Below are 23,126 nucleotides of genomic sequence, written 5' to 3' on the forward strand. Positions count from 1 at the left end.
CCGCGGGGGGGAAGCAGCCGAAGCAGCCGAAGCAGCAGGTCTGCTGTGTCGAGTCGAGTGGAGTTGAGTCGAAGGGGGAAAACGAAGGTGGAGCTTAGTTTCTCGATTTCTGCGACCCACTTATAGAATCCTGCCAAAATGCATTAATGTCCTATTTTATGCCACGACCAATCCAAGAGAATTCTATTTATTAAATAATGTGAAGAAGCTTAAATCAGAAATAAGTTTGCTTTAATTTAGGGTTTATTTTACTATTGTATTGCATTGTTATGTGAGTTCTAACTGATTTTTGTTAGTTGTTTTAGTTTATAGTTAGTGTGGTGTTATTTTTAGTGTTATGCTGGTATTTATGTTTGTTATTTTAGTTTAGGTTTGAGGATTATTATAGTGCTAGGACTGTTTTTTTTTTGTTTTATTTATAGTTTTGTGTTCTATTATTGTCGTACTATTGTTGTTTTATTAAGGTGTTATGTGGTATTATAGTTTAGTTTTTCTAGTGTTATAGTGGTGTTATTGTTATGGTTTAGGGTGTAGTGTTATCGTTTAAAGTTAGGAATTATTTTGTAATAGTGGTGTTATTGTTGTATTTTTTTTGTATTATTTTTGTGTTGTTATCGTGTTATTGAGGTGTTATGTGATGTTTTGTTTTAGTTTTGCTATAGTGGTGTTATTGTTATGGTTTAGGGTTTAGGGATTGTATTGTTCTAGTAATGTTATCTTTGTAATATTATTGTATTATTCTCATGTTATTGTCGTGTTATTTAAGTGTTATGTGATGTTAAAGTTAAGTTTTTCTAGTGTTATAATCGTGTTATTGTCAGAGCTTAGGGTGTAGTGTGTTATTGTTTAGAGTTTATGGATTGTATTGTCATAACAGTGTTATTGTTGTATTATTTATGTATTTTTGTCGTGTTACTGAGGTGTTATGTGATGTTATTATTTACTTTTTCTAGTGTTACAGTGGTGTTATTGTTTATGGATTGAATTATTGTAGTGGTGTCAGTGTTGTACTATTGTGGTGATGTTATTGTATAGTTTTTGTAGTGTTATGGTGATGTTATTGTATAGTATTTGTATTGTTATTATTTGTCTTATATCTATCTGACTATTTTCAAAATGGAGTGGTGATGTGCAGTGCAATGATTCAATCGCAGAGACATTTCTTTGTACCGTTGTGCACAATGATCAAGAAGCATATGAATGTTACTGTACATATGCACATCACGTAGGTTTTTCCGTTAGAAAGGATCATAACATCTATTGGCCAAACTCGAAGAAGATTAAAACTAAAGATTTTATTTGCGGAAAGGCTGGCCACAAAAAGGAGTCAAGCCTGACAGATACTGTGAAGTTTAGAAAAGCTGACACGAGGATTAGATGTCAAGCCATGGTTAGATATGCCATTAATGTTGAAGGAAATTTGACTGTTAAGAAATTCATTGAAAGTCATAACCACCCTCTTGCCGAAAGCGGTGATAAGCATTTTTTGCGTTGTAGCAGAAAGATAAGTGAGTTAAATGCAAATTTGCTTAGATCAATGACAGGAGCAGGGATTAGAGCAACAGATGCATATAAATTTATGGTCACGGAGATTGGAGGGTGTAGAACCTAGAATGCACGAAAAGAGATGCATGCAATTTTATTCAAAGAGAAAGAAGAGAAAGAAGACAGCAAGGAGATGCCAATGCGCTGATATAGTTGTTCATGGAGAGGCAAGCTGAGGATATAATGTTTGCTTGGGATTTTGAAACTGATGAGTGTGGCAGACTTACAAGCTTTTTCTGAAGCAACAGTTTATTCAGGCTTGATTATGATTGTTTTGGTGACGTAATAATTTTTTATACAAACTATCGATTAAATAAGTGTAAGTTATGTTGTGCTCCATTCGTGGGGGTGAACCACCATTGGCAAAATGTCCACTTTGGAGTGGGTTTTTTGTCGAATGAGACCATTGGTTTCTTCAGTTGGTTATTCAAAACATTTATCCAAATAACGGGTGACAAGTATCCAATGACAATTACAAATCAGGATCAAGCGATGGCTGGAGCCATTGAAGATTGCCTCCCATAGACACGAAACAGATTATGTCAATGACATATATACAAGAAATTTCCTTCAAAAGTGCATTGTCCTTTGGGTGTCAAGAATGTGGGCGATCTCTTGTACAAATGCATGAGTAAGTTTGATACCGATGGGGAATTTGAAGAAATTTGGGTCATAATGATTGAAAAGGGGAACCTCCACAACAACATTTGGTTAAAGGATATGTACAAGATCAGACATAAATGGTCCACAACCTTCAATAAAGAAATATTTGGCATGGGAATATTATCAACACAACGAAGTGAGACAACAAATAATATTTGTCACGGTGTTTCAAAGCCTACTAGCTCTCTCGTGGATTATTTTGTTGGTATTATAAAATCATGGCGTCAGAATGAGAAGGATGAAGATTTTAAAAGTGATCAATCGGTCATTATGCCAATGGTAAAAGGCAAACCATTTTTTAGGCAAATTGCCACCTTTTATTCGAGAAAGCTTTACTCCTTGTTCCAGCAACAGTTATTAGGCGGGCTTTGTGGACTGGCAATTGAATACCTTCCAGAGATTGACTTGGAATATATTGTAATGAATTTGGATAACCAAGGAGCAAACAAGCACTGGACTGTGAAACTTGACAAAGTCAATTCCGAGCCCACTTGTACTTGTAAAAAGTTTGAAATGATGAGGATATTATGTTCTCACTCACTTTATGTGCTTAATGTGGCTCAAATAAAGCTAATTCCCCAGAAAATTTTTTTAGAAATTTTTCTTAATGCGATGGTCTATTCACGCTAAAAGGAACATGTATAATAACATTTGCTACAAACATATGAAGGAATCCCAAAAGAGCACTGATTCGGCAAATGGTCTACTATTTCGCTCACACTCTCACAAATTTGCATATCAAGTCATTAATAAAGCACAGGGAAATGAAACAACTGAGCAGATGCTTTAGGAAACATTTAAACATCTATCTGCAAATATTGATGACACAACAGTTGAAAAACCACCTCAAACAAATAAAAAATTAAAGAAGACAAAAACACCAAATGCCCAAGTCAATTTGGATGACTCGGCAAAAATGAGGTCGAAAGGAGTTTCTACGTCTAGGTGGAAAGGGTATTGGGAGAAGAATAAGAGATCAAAAAGTATATATTTCAGTATTATAAGATATTTTAATTATTGTATGATTGTCTTTCTCTAACCTAAATCATTGTATATAGGAAAACATCAAAAAGCATCAATAAGCCAAGATCCCGGTATACCATCCGAGGCAAATTTATTTGAAATGCCAGATTATCTCAGTCAGGTATATAGTTGAAACTCGATGTAACTCGATATCATATAACATAAGGTCGGTGGCATTAGCATTTATATTTCTTTTTAATATCTCAATTTCTTAAAAAATATGATGCATCACAACCAACACAAGGATATACCCAATTGTTGATGAATTCAATAAGTGATCTATATTTGTAATATTATCGAGTTCATGTATTTCATATATTCGTATTATTTGTAACATTATCGAGTCCATGTATTTCATATATTTGTATTATTTGTAATATTATTGAGTCCATGTTATCACGTAACTAATATAAGTTGTTATATTGTTAATTCAATAACGCACGCCAGTGTTTAATTCTTAATTTATATAAATTGGCAAATGTATACTTAATTTATTACATTTATTACTTAATATATATAATAGCACACATATACAGTGATATATTACTTATTTTATACATTACTTATATAAATTGATACATTACTTTTATAAATTTATACTTAATTTATATATTTACCTAATTTTGTGGTTAAACCGCCTCCTATAATGCAAAAATGTGTTATTACGCCGCCAATAACGCCTCCCCTTGTTCCTTGCTGAAATATAACACATTGGGAATATTCCCCATGTGTTACCGTGGTGTAACACACCCTTGTTATTCCGCTGAAATATAACACATCGGGAATATTCCCCATGTGTTATCGTGGTGTAACACATGGAGAATATTCCCCATGCGTTATACTAATATAATATAACACAGACGTGTTATTCCGCCATCACGATATGTAATAACGCGTTATTTATCTAAAATCTTGTGTTATATTACTTAACTTATATATTACTTATATAAATTGATATATTACTTTTATAAATTTATACTTAATTTATATATTTACCTAATTTTGCGGTTAAACCGCCGCCGCCTGTAACGCAAAAACGTGTTATTCCGCCTAATAACGCCTCCCTTGTTATTCTGATGAGGTATAACACATGGGAAATATTCATCATGTGTTACCGCGGTGTAACACATGGGGAATATTTCTCGTGTGTTATACCACTGTAATATAACACATAGATGTGTTATTCCGCTACATATAACACATATCAAAAATCATTTTGTCATAATGCAAAAAAAAAAAAAAAAAAAAAAAAAACAAAAAAAACAAAAACAATTAATGAAAATGAAAATTTTTAACTGTAGAAAATATAAACTTACAGATAAAAAAAATAAAAAATCACTTATGTAACCAAGTGACTGATTTCGTTTTATTTTGATTGCAACAAAGTTCATTTGATCAATCATATAATCACATATAGCAACAAACCAGTTAAACGAAGAGAAAGTCTGTACGTCTCTCCAAATGCATAAAAACCTACAGGTACGCTGAAATTGCTCGAGGGAAAGAATAAATTTGTCAGTAAAAACTCAAGAAATAGTTTCTCAAAAGGAGTGGAAGACTCTTCTGAAAACTTAGTCACATCTTCCTTTATTGCTCTCGAATCTACATGAGATGACGGACTTTTCCTCCAACTAACAGATTCTCCCCTGTTGGGCATGCCTAACAAAAGCGCCACATGATCGGCGTGGAATTTCACCAACTTCCCACCCATCACAAAAGCTCTTCTTTCTTTATTCCAAAATCCCATGATACGTAGAGTCAACACATTATCTTGGGAATAAGGAGACATGTCAAAAAACCGACTGACATTTATTTCTCTTAAAAAAGTCATTGTTTCCTCAGGTACAATGTATCTAACAGTATCGAGTGCACTCCTGACTGCGGAAGGACGACATCTACAATTGAACGTTCTTGCGTTCATATACCTATATAAGCAAACATATAGAAAGAAATATTATTTTTCATTCAAACAATTTCAATTTACTCAAGTGTTATTATTACATGTGTTATTGTGTGTTACATATGTGTTAGTCTTGTGTTATATGAGTGTTATAGTTCAGTTATTGTTGTGTTACAGATGACTTATTGTGTGTTATTGTTAGGTGTTATTTATGAGTTATATGAATGCAATAGTTCAGTTTTTGTTGTGTTATAGATGAGTTATTATGTATTAATGTTGTGTTACGGTGGTGTTATCATTGTATTATTGTTGTGTTATAATGTTTTACTATTGTGTTACTATTCTCGTGTTACTATTGTGTTAATGTTATGTTATTGTGTGTTATGAGTGTGTTATCATTGTGTTATGATTATATTAGCTTGTGTTACACCACTAACACAACTATAACACAACAATAACACACTAAAACACATATATGACACATCTATAACACAATTCTAATAATATGACACAACAATAATACAAAATAATACATATAACACCATTATATCAACACAACACAACAATAACACATAGCAACACATCCATAACACATAATAACACATCTATAACATACAATAACACACAATAACATATAATAACACAACTATAACACAATTATAACACACAATAACACATTATAACACATCTCCAAAAATCATAACACAACAATAACACATTTATAACACACAATATCACACAATAATACGACTACAACACCACTATAATACTACAATAACACAACTAAAACTTCAATTTTTATTTTAAAATAAACAATGTAGTTACCTCAACGACTTTGGGAGACTGCTAAGTTCTTCTGCTCTCTTGCGACCTTCCATTTTGTGTGCTACAATGAGAAAGAAAATAAATCACTATTTGTTGCAATGAAACGACTAAGCACTAATATTTGGAATGAGTATTACATAACCTACCTTATGTTTCCAAAAGTCGAAATTGAATGGAGTACTACCACCAGCCGTCCGAATGGAGAACCACTGTCGCCGAAGACAAACCGTCGTTCGAAGTGCCGAAAAAAATCGAAAAATGAAGAGGCTCGAAGCCGAAGGAGGAAGAAGCCGAATGTCGAAGGAGGAAGAAGCCGAATGCCGGCGGAGGAAGAAGGCGAAAGTCAAGTCGAATGTTGAAGGAGGAAGAAGGAAAGTCGGAAAAGCCGAAGGACGGAGGAGGAAGAAGTCGAATGTCGAAGGAGGAAGAAGGAAAGTCGGAAAAGCCGAAGGATGAAGAATCCCGAAGCTGAAGGAGGAAGAAGCCGAATGTTGAAGGAGGAAGAAGCCGAATGCGAACCGACGAAAAGCTCCAAAAACGCCGAATCTAACTTTTTGTCTGTTTCTGGATTTAATTCGGGTCGGGTTAACGATAAACACACCTATTAAATTTCTCGCGTTGATTCAGGTCAGTTCAAGCTTCTTTTTTAATTTTTATATGCAGTGGGACCCAATTTCACTTGTACTCCACTCATTGTACTCCGCAAGGAACTCACCCTACGGAGTCCTGAGGCAATAAAAATTCAAGGAAGATGGTGGGGAGGAAAAAAATTTGCGTACGTAAGAGCTACACAAGTAGGTTAGAGTTTAGGTTACAGCGAGGTTATCGGGTATAACACGAATATAACCCAGTATCTCTGGAGTAGATTGACCAACTATTATTCTATTATGGGGGTATTTACATGCATACCACCCAAATTCTATGTAATTACATATATGATATCCAAATTTTGCTTGTTATATTTATACCACTAAACCTTTCAAATAACATAAAAATATCATTATTTTAATTTTCTTAAGAAAAAACACACATTGTTCTTTTCTTGCATATAGAAGATGACATACATATATATATAAATTCAAAAAAATTGAGTAATATGCACGTAAATCTTCCGAACCTTTAATTCTATTAGATGGGAAAATAATTGGGATAAAATGAATATAATATATAAATAAGTAACTAAAACTTAAATTGCACTCTTTTTTAAAATATAATTAATTAGTTTAAATTATTCTAATCACATGTTAATAGAATATTTGGATATATTTATTTTTTTTTTATTTGGTGGACTATTTAATAGCTTTCATATTATTGATAAATGCAAAATATAAATGAGACTAATTAAAAAAATGCAATTTTTGAATTTTTTTTTCACATTATTTCAAAAATGCCACGTAATGTTGATTCAAGAATTACGAATGTATTCTGTTCTTTAATAAGAGCACTAAATTAATAAATTTTACAAAATGTTCTGATGCTTTTATAAAAGTAGGTTTGTATGTTAAATAAGTGGAGCATTTATTAAAAAAAATTAAATGAAGATTTACATTCATACCACTTAATTCCTAAGCCTTTTTTACATTTCTACCACTCAAATCTAGTAAATCATATCACAAATACAACTATCAAGATTGAAATTTAGATGTTAGCTTTGTAAATATATGGAAATTGAGTGATGTATATGTAAACTTTTTTTTTTTAATTAGCTAATTACTTTCAATTTTATAGAAAACAAATCCAAAACACTCAACACCTATAATGACAGAATATAAGTCTGATAATTGATACAATAACTTATTTAAATTACATGTTTTTTTTTTTTTTTTCTAGTTATAACAAACTTAACCTTAAATATTACAACAAACATTCTAATGTTTTCAATTCTTACACCTGAAAAACACACTACACATAAAAGAGAGTGGACCAACAATCCTACAAATACAATATTACATTCTTACATTGAAAAAAACCATTGAAGTGAGGCTCCAAGATCAGAGATACATCATCTCTCACTCTCGAGGACGGGCGAGCCAAAGTGAGCTCAGTGCACGGAGCCTCGAGAAATAGTCGCTTATCGCCAGAAGAGCTCGTGCTGATTGTCGTGTTGTTAGTATCCGATGCATCTGTTGCAGCGTTTGTTGTCGCAAATTGTCAGCCTGAGCGCACAATCCGCAAAACAAGTGAAAAGTTTGTATTGTCGTAATGATGAAAGGATTGTGGAAAATGAAGGGCGAACATTCACCTGGCGAAGGAAGTTTTCGAGCGTGCCGAGCTTTCCCATGGCCATTGCCATCTGTCCCATGTAGTTCGCGACCATGCCGGAGGAACCGGAGGGGCTGAGAGCTCCGGCGAGAGTTTCGGCCAGCGACTGCTGCAGTGCTTCCATGCCTTGCGAGAGAGCGTCCTCGGCTTGTTGAGAGGATTGCTGCAGGTTGCAGATACCTACTAGCTGCTGCTCAGTTAGAGGCTCCAGATGATTTGCCAGTAGCTGTGAAGTTCCATATAGGAAACAAGCAAAAGAGATGGTATAATCATATAGGGAAGAAGAAATAAGTGAAAGGGTGTAACCGAGCTTGACTTTAAGCTCGATCTCGAGCGAGTAACGAGTCGAGCTCGAGCCGGTTCACCATTCAGTTTGGCTCATTTACAACCCTAAATTATGTACAAACAAATGCACGTAAATACATGCACAAAGACATACTTGTGTGTATGCATAATTTGTTATGTAATCATGACTTAACATAGGGGCATTTTACATAAATTGCACATTCTTATGTATTCACATATCTCAAACTCAAAATTTTAAGTATCACATCAAAAGTAAATTTCTAAAAGTGAAATACGCCTTTTCATGCATATGTTTAAAGCGCCAAAATGCTATATATATAAATATGAAAGTTTAGATAAATAAATACATAAGAATTGTGTGTTTGTTATGTAAATTTCACATTAATATATGTGCCATGTCTCAAAGCATCCACCTTTATGCTATATATCAAGTAGATTTTAGCTTAAATCTAAACCAAAGCGAGCGAACGATTGTTACATCAAAGTAAATCAACTCGAGTCCATGTAGCACTTATTGACCAGCAAATGAATTGCAAACATAATTATCAACCCCTACGTAAGATCATTTTGCCATCACATCCAAAATACCACCATCACAATCTTTTTAGAAGTGAAATAAATATTTTCATGGATGGATTTATGATATCAAGATGTTACATGCGTAACTATCAAACTTTAGGTGTTACATATGTAAATACAAATTGTTTGGTATGTACTATCATTTAAAAAGGATATACACCTTTTCATGCATAGTTTTATAACACCAAGATGTTATTAGTGTAAATATCAAACTTCGGATGTTAAATATGTAAATCCATAAGAATTGTGTAGTATGTTTCTGAATTTTCCTAGAAATAAATGCATAATTTTAAAATAAAAGCAACTTTTGGTTCTTTTATTCAAATGCAAATATACAACTTGATTGTCGTCGCATTGAATATTCAGATTTCTGAAAATACAGTACTTATTTTTTCAATTACTAAGCTATATCCATTTCAATGAAGCACAACTCATTTCAAAAAAGAAAGATTTATATATACACCATCCAATTCCTATGCATGTACACATCTAACACCTAAACTTCAATTTTTTTTACATATATACCACTTTTCCTATACATGAAAAAAGTGTATTTCACTTTTTAAAAGTAAATAAAGTAGTAGTTTTGATGCGGCATGAAAGATTTGGGTGTTATAATCTAAAAATCTAAGCTTAGGGGTTAAATATGTAAATACATAAGAATTGCATGGTATGTATGTGAATTCCCCTTAATAAAAACTAAAAAAACAAAATTATCTTATATATATATATATCACCTTAAGAAGCTCGGAGGACCGGAAGCCACCCAGCCAAAGGAAACACCTCTCTGCTGGTGTCTTCCACATGCCTGATAGCATGTGAAAGACATCCGCCTTCGCCGCATTACCCTTAAGCCTAAATATTTCATCATAGTGAGCCATTATTCCGTCGACAACAGCGCGGAGATCATTATCACTTGCATGCGCGTTAACCGCAGCTCTAAGCTCATTGACGAGACGGTTCTGTTCCTCGATCCATCGAGCATATTCTACATCGAATGCCAAAGCCCCTGAAATATAATAATGTAAATTTGTCTTCAGTACATGAAGCTTATTTGCCAAACTGATCAAGTAGTTTTGATTGGTTAGAAACCTTAATTTACTCAGAAAAACATGAATATTCATAAAGCCATTTTAAGCCATTTTCAATTGAGTATATTTCATCATGCAATAGATTCATAAAGAATTTTCAATCTTAGGGTTTTCCAATGAAAAGTTAATGATAAAACACATGTAATTCAAAACTATGAATTTAATGTCACTATGCCCTCCTTAAACATGACTATATAATACTATGGATTATCGAAGCCTTCCAAAAAATAGTTTGAAAAGCTATTCTCATGCAAAGTTCAAATTAAGCTCGAATCAAGGCCAACATTCTTAGTTAAACCAATCTAAATACCAACCATATGCTTGAATAAAGCTCGGGATTGGCTCTCACAAATGAGTTTGCCCAACTCAGTTTGGTTCAAGCAAAGCCTTGGAGCTCCTCATAAAACTTTACCTCCTTGTGATGGGTAAATGCGGATCCAGGAGGATGGAAATGAATAAGGCGAATGAAAAGACGAAATATAAGGCAGGTGGCATCAAGTTATCTAACCAAAAATGACCATGGCAAACATCTCCACTTACTCTCATGTTCATTCACCCAAGGACATGACTTGAAACTCAAAAGTTAATCCTATTCACTCTAATTTAGAGTCGGGGCACTTACATACTATACACTCATATCATATGTATTTACATGTCTCTCGCTTAAATTTTTTTATTTACACACGTAACACTCAAATATTTAATATTGAGCCAAAAATGTCACTATTATCACTTCTTAAAAGTGAAAGAAACCTTTTCATGCATAGGTTTAAAGCACCACAGTGCTCTGTAAATGTGAAAGTTTAGGTGTAATATGTAAATACGTAAAAATTGTGTGCTACATATGTAAAGTTCTTTTTAGAACTATAACATATAACACGAAGATGCGCAAAATCCTACAGAAAGCATGAACTTGAAGATGGAAGAAAGTGTTACCATTTCCACCTGTAGAATGTGCTTGATCTCCGTTGCTTGAAATAAAGATTCCCTGAAAAATATTAAACAATTAAGAAATACATCCATATAATCATCCTACAAAACCAACAAAATACTTCAATTCGGAGAGTTGAGCTGAAACTGCAGCATACCTGTTGGCGTGCCCTCTGGAGCTCCTGCTCGAGTTGAGTGAGCTTCAATCTGCTGTTTTCAAGTTGTTGAACATAAGCCTGCAAACAAGTGGAATCATGGTTCAGAACTTAAACGAAAATAATGTGCTAAAAAGAAAACAAAAAGGAAATGAAAATTATAATGGTCTGCTAAAAAGGAAATTGAAAAAAAAAATAAAAAGACGTGCAAAAGTAATCACTTAGCCATAGTTAAAAACCAACCACATTCTTAGTTGATAAAATATAGGAACATTTACATACATACCACTCAATTCCTATGTATTTATATATCTAACACCTAAACTACAATTTTTACATACATAACACATTAAATATGCATGAAAAGGTGCATTTCACCTTTTTAAAGTTAAAATGGTGATATTATTGATGTGATATAAAAGATTTTGCTGGTATAAATATAAAAGGCAAAATGTACGTGCTAGGTTTGTAAGTACATAAGATTTGGGTGGTATGAATGTAAACGCCCCAATATAGTATTACATTTTAAAATTACAGAAAGCTTATATCAAAAAAATAATCATCATTTTAAGCATTACCAATAATTTTAGGGTTATTTTTAAGAATTAACAATAATTGTGACCAACCATACCGAATCTTTAGGCCATCTTTAAAAATCATCCTTTTCCATTAATTCCCAGAGGACTTAACAAGAGGTTATTTTGCACAACCACTAGACATGTTAACTATGGCCTTATCTTCATATCATGCCACTTAAGTCTACCTTGCACTGCCTGAACTTCACTAAGAGCTACCCTACAACCTCTTTAATATAATGATTTTTCACTTTATCTTTATATTTTGATCACACCAATTTTAACGTTCAAAATTTTATTTTAATCAAACTATCAATGATATATTTATGGTCTAACTCTATACTTCCTGCAAGCTACTTAATATAGTTGTAATTTAGATTTTAAATGTATCCATGATATTTTAGCTTCTAAAGGTATTCTTAGAGCATTCTCCACTATCAATGACATATTTATGGCCTAACTCTATACTTCCTAGAAGCTACTTAATCAAGTTGTAATTTAGAATTTAAATGTATCCATGATATTTTAGCTTCTAAAGGTTCTTAAAGCATTCCCCACTTTGACAACTCAATTCTAACTCCAAAATTTATGTCATCAATGATAACCTATTTCATTTCTATAAGCAACGGTTCAGATCTATCACACAAAAATATCAAACAATTTCCAACACTATGGACATACAGGAAATGATTACTGCTCCAATAAATCTGTACATCAGGTAGGAAGAGTTTGTTTCACTAATTCTAAGCCCATCAGCTTCTAGAAGTCTTATCTATTATTTTAATTTTCAAGCATAAATAGTCATATGAAGATTTTTCAATTTCCCCTAGTATTTCCTTATTTATTTCTTTAACATAAAATCATTGAATGGTAAATTTTTCTGACAAAAGATAAAAAAAAATGTTTGATATCAGTGTTAATTTCCAAACCATATATTTCAACATTCTCTCATACAAAATTTGAATGATTGATGCATTTCAATCCTTTAAGATTTACCACAATATAGGGCACCTTCTTAATCTTAAATATTGGTGCCAAATTTTTATTTTCCATTCATTTGAAATCCTCTTGGTGTTCAAAATTTAACTGAAAAGATTTGAGATTTCTTTTGGGCAAGCCCCACGATCAAAGAAATATCTCAACACTAGTTCTTGAAGTACTCCATGGTGATAGCATAGGCAAACTTTTGCGTCTTATTGTGGTTTTAAAGAGCATAGAGCGAAAAAATTACTTGGTATCTCATAATTTCATCATCCAAGATTAACCGAGTGGTCCAAATCTAAAGAGTTTAAAAACCTTAGATGTGGCAATATAACACTAATTCTAAACCCAAAAGCTTCTAGAAGTCTTATCTATTATTTTAAATTTCAAGCATAAACAGTCATATGAAGATTTTTCAATTTCCCCTAGTACTTCCTTATTTATTTCTTTAACATAAAATCATTGAATGGTAAATTTTCCCGACAAAAGATAAAAAAAAATGTTTGATATCAGTGTTAATTTCCAAACCATATATTTCAACATTCTCTCATACAAAATTTGAATGATTGATGCATTTCAATCCTTTAAGATTTACCACAATATAGGGCACCTTCTTAATCTTAAATATTGGTGCCAAATTTTTATTTTCCATTCATTTGAAATCCTCTTGGTCTTCAAAATTTATCTGAAAAGATTTGAGATTTCTTTTGGGCAAGCCCCGCGATCAAAGAAATATCTCAACTCTAGTTTTTGAAGTACTCCATGGTGATAGCATAGGCAAACTTTTGCGTCTTATTGTGGTTTTGAAGAGCATAGAGCGAAAAAATTACTTGGTATTCCATGATTTCATCATCCAAGATTAACCGAGTGGTCCCAATCTAAAGAGTTCAAAAACCATAGATGTGGCAATATAAAACTAATTCTAAGCCCATCAGCTTCTAGAAGTCTTATCTATTATTTTAAATTTCAAGCATTAACAGTCATATGAAGATTTTTCAATTTCCCCTAGTACTTCCTTATTTATTTCTTTAACATAAAATCATTGAATGATAAATTTTCCCGACAAAAGATAAAAAAAAAATGTTTGATATCAGTGTTAATTTACAAACCATATATTTCAACATTCTCTCATACAAAATTTGAATGATTGATGCATTTCAATCTTTTAAGATTTACCACAATATAGGGTACCTTCTTAATCTTAAATATTGGTGCCAAATTTTTATTTTCCATTCATTTGAAATCCCCTTGGTCTTCAAAATTTAACTGAAAAGATTTGAGATTTCTTTTGGGCAAGCCCCACGATCAAAGAAATATCTCAACACTAGTTCTTGAAGTACTCCATGGTGATAGCATAGGCAAACTTTTGCGTCTTATTGTGGTTTAGAAGAGCATGGAGCCAAAAAATTACTTGGTATCCCATGATTTCATCATCCAAGATTAACTGAGTGGTCCCAATCCAAGGAGTTCAAAAACCTTAGATGTAAAAATAGAACACTAATCCTAAGCCCACTAGCTTCTAGAAGTCTTATCTATTATTTTAAATTTCAAGCATAAACAGTCATATGAAGATTTTTCAATTTCCCCTAGTACTTCCTTATTTATTTCTTTAACATAAAATCATTGAATGGTAAATTTTCCCGACAAAAGATAAAAAAAAAATGCTTGATATCAGTGTTAATTTCCAAACCATATATTTCAACATTCTCTCATACAAAATTTGAATGATTGGTGCATTTCAATCCTTTAAGATTTACCACAATATAGGGTACCTTCTTAATCTTAAATATTGGTGCCAAATTTTTATTTTCCATTCATTTGAAATCCTCTTGGTCTTCAAAATTTAACTGAAAAGATTTGAAATTTCTTTTGGGCAAGCCCCACGTTCAAAGAAATATCTCAACTCTAGTTCTTGAAGTACTCCATGGTGATAGTATAGGCAAACTTTTGCGTCTTATTGTGGTTTTGAAGAGCATAGAGCGATAAAATTACTAGATATCCCATGATTTCATCATCCAAGATTAATCGAGTGGTCCCAATCTAAAGAGTTCAAAAACCTTAGATGTGGCAATATAACATTAAGGGCCTATTTGGGGCAGCTTAAAACAGCGGATGGAGTTTTAAAACACAGCTCTCCTGTTTGTTTTTCACGTTTCCACCGCGTTTTTAAAATCACCGTTTCGATATTAGTAATAACTTCGCCTGCGGGGATCACCCTGTGGCCGGCGTTTCTTCGTTGTGTTTTACCCCATATTACTCTGTTGCCATCGCCATAAGAATTGCGATCGAAATCTGCCAGTCTTCTTCGCGGAAAGTTTTCTTTCTCCCCACAGTGACCATATTAACCTCTCTACTTTCCTTTCCCATAATTTATCGCTTCCACCAACGCCTCACCTTCTGTTTCATTCTCCATCACATACCTAAAACTATACGTGGCTCCCCCAATGGCTCCTGATCTAGCCGCCAGCCGACCACGATGCATCCTCGCCCTCGCAGCCGGCGGCCTCTCTGATAAAGGATCCGATTTTTCTTCCATGGTGTTGGAAGCTTCGCAAGGAAAATCGTAATGGCCTTATATTACAGAGGAGAAACAATTGATTCTTGCGATGATGTGCCAGCTTGGGTCAATTTGATGGGCACCGACAAATGTAAGAAGCTGATTGTCAACAGCATCCAACACTTTGTGAGAACTGCTGTGTCTATTTATCTGGACGAGACAATGGAGGTGAACACCTATGATCTTCTGTTCTCCGGCCTCACCAATCCCATCCACAAGGCTAAGGTGAAGGATATCTTGGTTGCTGTTTGCAAGGTGCCGTTGAAACGCTTGTAAAGACTTCTCACAGCGTGATGAGCAGTTCAAATTCAAGTTCATCAACGAACAGCAGAAAAGATGCAAACCAAGTTTGTTTGCCTCAGAACTTGATGAGTTCTGATGATATAAAGAGTAATAATAGTAGTGGATGGGTTGAGTAGAGCATTCTTCTCCTTATTGTGTTTTTTATTGTTCTCAAGCATATATTTTTCCTAAAGAACTGGATCAGAGTAGGAGTTTTGTAGTTTTATGAAATACTGAACTAGTAGTAGCAATGGTGTTTGGATTATATGAAGATGAGGATAATAGATTTGATGACAAGGATTTCATATGTTAGAAAATGTAGATCAAGAACTATCCATGCTACAGAAAGCTGCATCTACTTTTTTTAGAATCCAAACCTAGTACCATGGGCCAAGAATATTAGTGTCTACTGGGTAGACAGACATGAGATTATATGTTGTCATCAACAAAGAATGTTGTCTCATGTATATCGCTTAAGAAGCCCACGGCAACTGTAATGAGAGCTCCATTAAATATATATAAGAAGCCTTCAGCAGTAAAGAAATATATATAATTAGAAAATTTTTAATCTCAAGATTACTTAAGGTACTTTCACCACAAAAAATGTCAATAAGTTAAATCAAATCACAAGTCAGTTGAATGTAATAGGCATCAACTTTGATAATACAATTTGTGCTCTAAGTTTTCTATCTTCTCTGCCTAAAGCTAGGCTAGAATTGCAACGACAATCAATAGTTCATGTGGGTCTACAAAGCTAAAACTAAATGATGCTTGTGATGTAACATTCCATGAGAATTTCATAAGAGAATGAGATTAAGGTTTTTTTATTTCTCTGAATCTTAAAAGTAGGGGAATATGTATAAGAATAGGTAATGATGAAGTCTTATCCAAACTTATGATTCATTATCATTAAGCACTTGTTGTATGTGTTATGTTAAATGGAGGACTTCAAAAGTTGCGTAAAAATTTTAAGTGAAGTGTGCATCAAAATTTATGTAGCTATGTAAGATTTGTTTGAACTGTTAGATATGTAAATATGTAAGATAATTTTGTACTGTTATGAAATGATATTTTTTGTTTTGAACTGTCAAATGTGTACTCGTTAAAGTACTAGTGTAAACAGCAACACAGAGCCTATCAGAATGATCTTTTATCCACAAAAAGCTACAAATCAATTATTTTTCAAACGCACAAACAAAAAAACTAAACAATTTATCCAGAACAGAATCAGAATAGTCATTTATCCAAAATCAACTATTTTCGATACGCACAAACCAAACAGTTTGTCAGCTTATCAGAATAAGCTACTGATCAGCATAACCTATGTTCAATTACCCTCTCCCATAATTTTAAAGTATGACACATCAACTTAATTCATCAATAATTGGCACACTCTAGTGCATCCCCTTTATTCTTAAAAATGGGGACCAAAATACTCTTCCTCCACTCCTCAGGCAACTTTTTTAGATTTTAAAATAATATTAAAGAGTTTAGTAAGCCAATAAACTCTCAAATCTCCTAAATATTTACAAACTTCAATTGGGATATCATCAGATCTTACAGACTTTCCACCCTAGGTTTCTTTAAAGCCTCCTCAACTTCTTTTTTTACTAATGCGACGGTAAAAAAGAAACGTTTTATTATTATTAACGATATAGGATCACTAAGGTCGATCGTATTTTCATAAACTTCATTAAAAAGTTTGTCAAAATAATTCACACACCTATGTTGAATATCTTTTTCTAAGAAAAACACTTTTTATTTTCATCTTTGATACACTTTACTTGTATTAAATTTTTAATTTTCTTATCTCTTTGTTTGGCTAATTTATACAGATATTTTTCACTCTCCTTAGTATCTAATCTATTATAAAAATCACTAAAAACATAATTTTTAGCGTCACAGATTGCTCTTTTGGACTCCCTGTGGGTCATTTAATATTTTTCTCAATTCTCTAAGATTTTACATTTAAACCAATTTTTATAACATAATTTCTTATATTTTATCTTTCTTGCACATTATTATTCCACCACTAACTATTTTTATTCATAAGAACATTTCGTTTTGATTCTCCAAACACATTTTTTGCAATTTGTTTAATAGTATTTGTTACTTTATCTCACATAACATTTGTTTCTTCATGAACATCCCACATTTTGAAATCTTGAATTTAACTCAAAAAATAATTTTATGTCTCTTGTAGGTTCTCCAATCTAATTCTACGATGATGAATCCTAGGATTCTTTATTTTACAACTCTTCATCTTAAAATCTAAAACTAATAATCGATGTTGGGTACTTAAATCCTCATTTGGAATGACCTTACAATCTTTACAGTCTCGACGACCTCTTCTTTCATAAGAAAATAATCAATTTGTGTTTTATTAGATTCATTCTTATAGGTAATAAGATGTTCATCTCTTTTCTTGAATAAAGTATTAATAATAATAAAATCATACGTTAAAGCAAAATCTAAAATAACTCTACATTCTTCATTAGTCACTCCAAAACCATAGCCACCATGAACAATTCTGAAATTTCAACCAATCTACCAACATATCTATTTAAATCTCCTCCAATAAAAATTCTTTCTTCGAGAGATAACAATTGTATTAAGTCTTCTAAGACATTCCAGAATTTATCTTTAGACCCTATATCTAAACCTACTTGAGGAGCATAAGCACTTATAATATTAAAAATCTTATTATCAATGATAATCTTAAAGGCTATAATTCTATCTCCAACTCTATTAATTTTTACAACATTATCTTTCAAACTCTTATCTATAATAACACCTACACCATTTCTAGTGCGACTCTTACCAGAATACCAAAGTTTAAAACCTAAATTATCAATCTCCTTAACTTTTTCTCTGACCCATTTAGTTTCTTGAATATATAAAATATTAATCTTTCTATGAATCGTAATGTCAACTAATTCCATTAATTTACCATTGAAAGTACATATATTCCAAGATCCTAATCTAATATTAGTTTCATGCACTAATTTCTTTACCTGCATCCGTCCGTAATGTGAGAACTCTACTATTTGACACTACACCCGGGCGCCGGTGCAGCGGCCCTTGCACACTTTTCACTACATTCAAGTCATACAATGTGTCGTTTCCAAGGGACGCCTTAACACTTACACAATGATCAAAATGATTCATGTCATGATTTGTTCGACAAGTTTTACGTTGACTGTCACTACCTAACGCAACCCTCCAATTTTCACATCCGGACTTGGGACCGGCAATGGCAGTGTTAAATAATTATGTATTTACACTTTTCACATTAGATATTGAAGTGAACTGCAAAAATCAAGATCTTAAAGTTAATGACAGTGTGATATGTCAACTGACCTCCAACTTTAGAAGTTTATATTCTAAATGTGATAGATGTACCTTATTAACTAACAATATCACTTAGGCACAAAATACTGAAAAAAGTTAGGCAAATACATAAAAAAGAGTGGCATGATAAATTGCATAAAATATATCTTAGATTTGAAAGTATCAACAGCTTAGTTCACCATAGAAAAATTTAAAAATACTAGATTTAAAATAAAAGATAAAAAAAGATATTCCTGCAGGCAATGAAGAGACTTTTGTTACCTTTTTCCTTAAACGACTTTTCCTTGCAGCTTCACGATTTTGAGCAAGCCGTCTAAGAGTCTTAAGAAACATAAATTACAAGAAATTAGTCACTGCTAGGATGTGACAAAATAAAATTAGATTGCAAAAAAAAAAAAAATTCTTACTTTCTGATCTCCCGTTTTTTCTTTAGATCTATCACTGGAATCCGAAGCAGCTACAGTACCAGTTTGTCCTTTATCAAACTGCTTAATGTCATTAGTAATAATTATAAGTTAACAAAAAGAAGTTTAAATCCTCACACAAACTAAAGTATCCATCAAGTACAACTGAGATAACATGAGTCTTTTCTTACTAATCAAGATAACTAGTGCATACAATAATCAGAGTTGCACATTGTTCACCAATTGCAATATATGAGAACAAGAAAATACAAAATGAACAAATTAAAAGATATGCCTAGCAAATGAACTTATGCTGCCATAACAACTTAAACTAAAACATGAAAGGGATAATAAAGACAATATAATAAAGACAAAAGGTCATTTACATACATAGAACACAATATTTATGTATATACATATCTCGCACGTAAACTTTCATATGTACACACATAGGCACTCACAACTTTAATATGACATAAAAAATAGCACTATTGCCCACTTTTTAAAAATGAAATACACCATTTCATGCATAGGTTTAAAGCACCATAGTGCAATGTAAATATGAAAGTTTAGATGTGATATACGTAAATACATAAGAATAGTGTGCTGCATATATATATTTCCCTAAAGAGAAATAAACACACTGCCAAAAAACAACAAACAATATAATGTGATGACAAGTTGGGCAACAGCAAAAATCAAGAAATTATGAAGGATTTCCTGTAGTTCATGCAAGCTCTCTCTCTCCTCTCTCTCACACGCAAAGTGTGGGTATTCCAACTTGACCAAAACACAATAGCTAGAGGAATACAACATGATTTTTTGGCACTAACTAGAGTTTTTGGCTAAAAACTGCAACTTGGAGGCTAGTATCTTCTTATGAGGTAAACTTGTATGTGACAGATTCTTTGGGCTTCTTCTTTGTTAAGAGTCAGTTTACTAAGATTTTGGGAAGAAGAAGATGTCCTTCTCTCATACAATGTTTTAATGACTTAAAGTTAAATGAGAACCCTTCTCCTCTCACATTGGCATTTATTCAAGTTGAGCCACATAAATCTTAAATCTCTGTACGCCTTGTTTAATGTTTTTTGCTTGGCAAATACAATGCACATGGAAGATTTTAACATGAACGAGTGATATCAACAAGATTTTTAGCCGGCATCATCACCCTGGAGATATCAAATCAATTTGTGAGAAATTTTTAGTTTTTTTCTTTGTTGAGGGTGGATGCACTCAAGTTTTGGGAAGGGCGTGTGAGTTGATGCAACACCAACATTAAAGCCTAGAACGATATCATAAACCAAGGCAGTGCATCAACATTTGGGATATTTGTCATGCAAAACTCTCCAAACAAATCGATTAACAACCCCCCGTCACTTCAAAGGTCATATGAAATAATTAGAAAGCTTAGAAAGAGAGATATGAATCTTCTCTTTATGAAATAATTTTTAATGTAATTTCTTAATGTTATTTTAGTTTGCTTTGATTTATGACATGTCAAGAATCAATATAGTAGTATTTTATTGACTTCAAAAACTTCCCAAGTAAGCCTTGGCCAACCATAGACTTCAAAAGGCTTATATATACCCCAGGCATTGTATTTCTGAGATTCATAGAATAAAATTATTTATTTGCTGGTGCAAATATTGCGTGAAAAAGCTCACTGGTTGCCCTACTATTTGATAAAGTGTAGTGGCTAATCCCCTATTGCTTTGGTGAGTCCTTAGTTATCCTTTCCATCTCCTACTCTACCTGAGAACATAACTCATTTTCTTTTAAGCTACGCTTGACCATCCATAAAACCTATCCTCCCTCAACCCCAAAACCACCAACAACACTAATCTTCTAATTTTCTATATAATCTCTCAAAACCCTTGCAAGTTATTAAGGCCTCAACTCCCCATTGACTCAATATACATTAGACAAAAGCCCAAATACAGGAAGACAATTTTCTTTTATGAACAGTAAGAAAAATTCAAGATTTAATTGAGGAAAACATTACCCTTTGATTCCTTCCATCCATGTCCTCATCTGTCGAGCTATCACTCCTAGGACTGTTATCTGCCATATTAGACTCTCCCCAGTTCTCAAACTGACCGATAGATGATGGAGCCATATTTGTTGGTTGTCCCTTCTGCTGGGGAATATTTGCATGACCAACTCGAGCAATTGGAGTTACATCAGTCGATGCCTGTGTCTAAAATTTACCAAAAAAGGATAAAAAAATGTTCCCACCAACAATAGAGTAGAAAAAGATAAATCCAACTTACTTTGTTGAAAGCAGCAAACTGAATAGAATCAGAAGAAATTAAGTTTCCACTTGATTTTGTGTTCAATAAATGTTCTGAAAAAAAGCATCACGATCTGAGCAACAGTAAGAAAAATAAGAGGCATTTACAGAGCTAGCACACAATTCATATGAATTTACATATCTAAACTTCATATTTACACACAGAGCACTCAAATCTTTGATATCACATCAAACATAAAATTATTACCACATTTCATCAAATACACTATTTCAAGCATAGGTCTATGTATGAAAAAATGAAAGTTTAGGTGTGAGGCATGTAAATACATAAGAATTGCCTGCTATGTATGTAAATTTCCCAAAAAAAAAGGAAATAGAAAATTCAACAACTTAAACTAAAAATATAATGAGAAAAATAGACATGAACAGGTCAAAACAATCAGTTAAAACTAATTACTTATATGAATAATAGGGTTCGCATTGAATCAAGCTCGAGAAAGTTGGCCATGGTTTGAACTCAAAAATGGTTAAGCTTCGACTGGCCTGATATCAGCTTAAAGCTGATTTACACCAAACCAAAAATCATACCAAATTTGCTCAAAACTACCTCCCACGATTCAAATTCCAATGAGTTAAAGTTTGAGTCAGCTCGAAATAATTCAAAATTATCCAAAGCATAGCAAAATGGTTATATTTAATAATTTTACAAATTATTTACAACAAAAAAATGATCTCTTACCGGCGAATGCGGGTAAAGAAGTTAGTCTATGAAACTAATGAAACTAATATTAGGATAGGATCTTGGAATATAGGTACTCTCAATGGTAAATTAATGGAATTAGTTGATATTATGATTCATAGGAAAATTAATATCTTATGTATTCAAGAAACTAAGTGGGTTGGAGAAAAGGCTAAGGAGATTGATAATTTAGGTTTTAAACTTTGGTATTCTGGTAAGAGTCGCACTAGAAATGGTGTAGGTGTAATTATAGATAAGAGTTTGAAAGATAATGCTGTAAAAATTAATAGAGTTTGTGATAGAATTATAGCCCTTAAGATTGTCATTGATACTAAGATTTTTAATATTATAAGCGTTTATGCTCCTTAAGTAGGCTTAGACACATGGTCTAAAGATAAATTTTGGAATAACTTAGAAAACTTAATACAAATGATACCTCTTGAAAAAAGAATTTTTATTGGAGGAGATTTAAATGGACATGTCGGTAGAGTGGTAGAAGATTTCAGAAATATTCATGGTGGCTACGGTTTTGGAGTAACTAATGAAGAAGGTAGAGCTATTTTAGATTTTGCTTTAGCGTATGATTTTATTATTACTAATACTTTATTCAAGGAAAGAAATAAACATCTTATTACTTATAAAAGTGAATCTAATAAAACACAAATTGATTATTTTCTTATGAGACGATTGTAAAGATTGTAAGGTCA

At 32.7% G+C, this 23,126-nt stretch overlaps 1 protein-coding gene across 3 annotated transcripts in view; it reads right to left on the minus strand.

The window, feature by feature from the left end:
- Positions 1–7,766: 7,766 nt before the first annotated feature.
- The window catches only part of LOC110026665 (transcription factor TGA2.3-like), a 20,994-nt gene continuing 5,634 nt past the window's right edge, over positions 7,767–23,126 (minus strand). For all 3 annotated transcript variants that reach the window (XM_020727703.1, XM_020727704.1, XM_020727702.1), the window contains exons 4-12: positions 21,700–21,773; positions 21,432–21,626; positions 19,433–19,510; positions 19,287–19,346; positions 11,283–11,360; positions 11,131–11,182; positions 9,841–10,112; positions 8,199–8,444; positions 7,767–8,112 (exon numbers count right to left, since the gene is read on the minus strand). In XM_020727703.1, coding sequence (XP_020583362.1) covers positions 7,966–8,112; positions 8,199–8,444; positions 9,841–10,112; positions 11,131–11,182; positions 11,283–11,360; positions 19,287–19,346; positions 19,433–19,510; positions 21,432–21,626; positions 21,700–21,773 — 1,202 coding nt within the window. In that variant the 3' untranslated portion in view covers positions 7,767–7,965. The remainder of the gene's footprint in view (positions 8,113–8,198; positions 8,445–9,840; positions 10,113–11,130; positions 11,183–11,282; positions 11,361–19,286; positions 19,347–19,432; positions 19,511–21,431; positions 21,627–21,699; positions 21,774–23,126) is intronic.

This window comes from Phalaenopsis equestris, unplaced genomic scaffold (genome assembly GCF_001263595.1).
Source record: "Phalaenopsis equestris unplaced genomic scaffold, ASM126359v1 Scaffold000392, whole genome shotgun sequence".
Taxonomy (NCBI): Eukaryota; Viridiplantae; Streptophyta; class Magnoliopsida; order Asparagales; family Orchidaceae; genus Phalaenopsis; species Phalaenopsis equestris.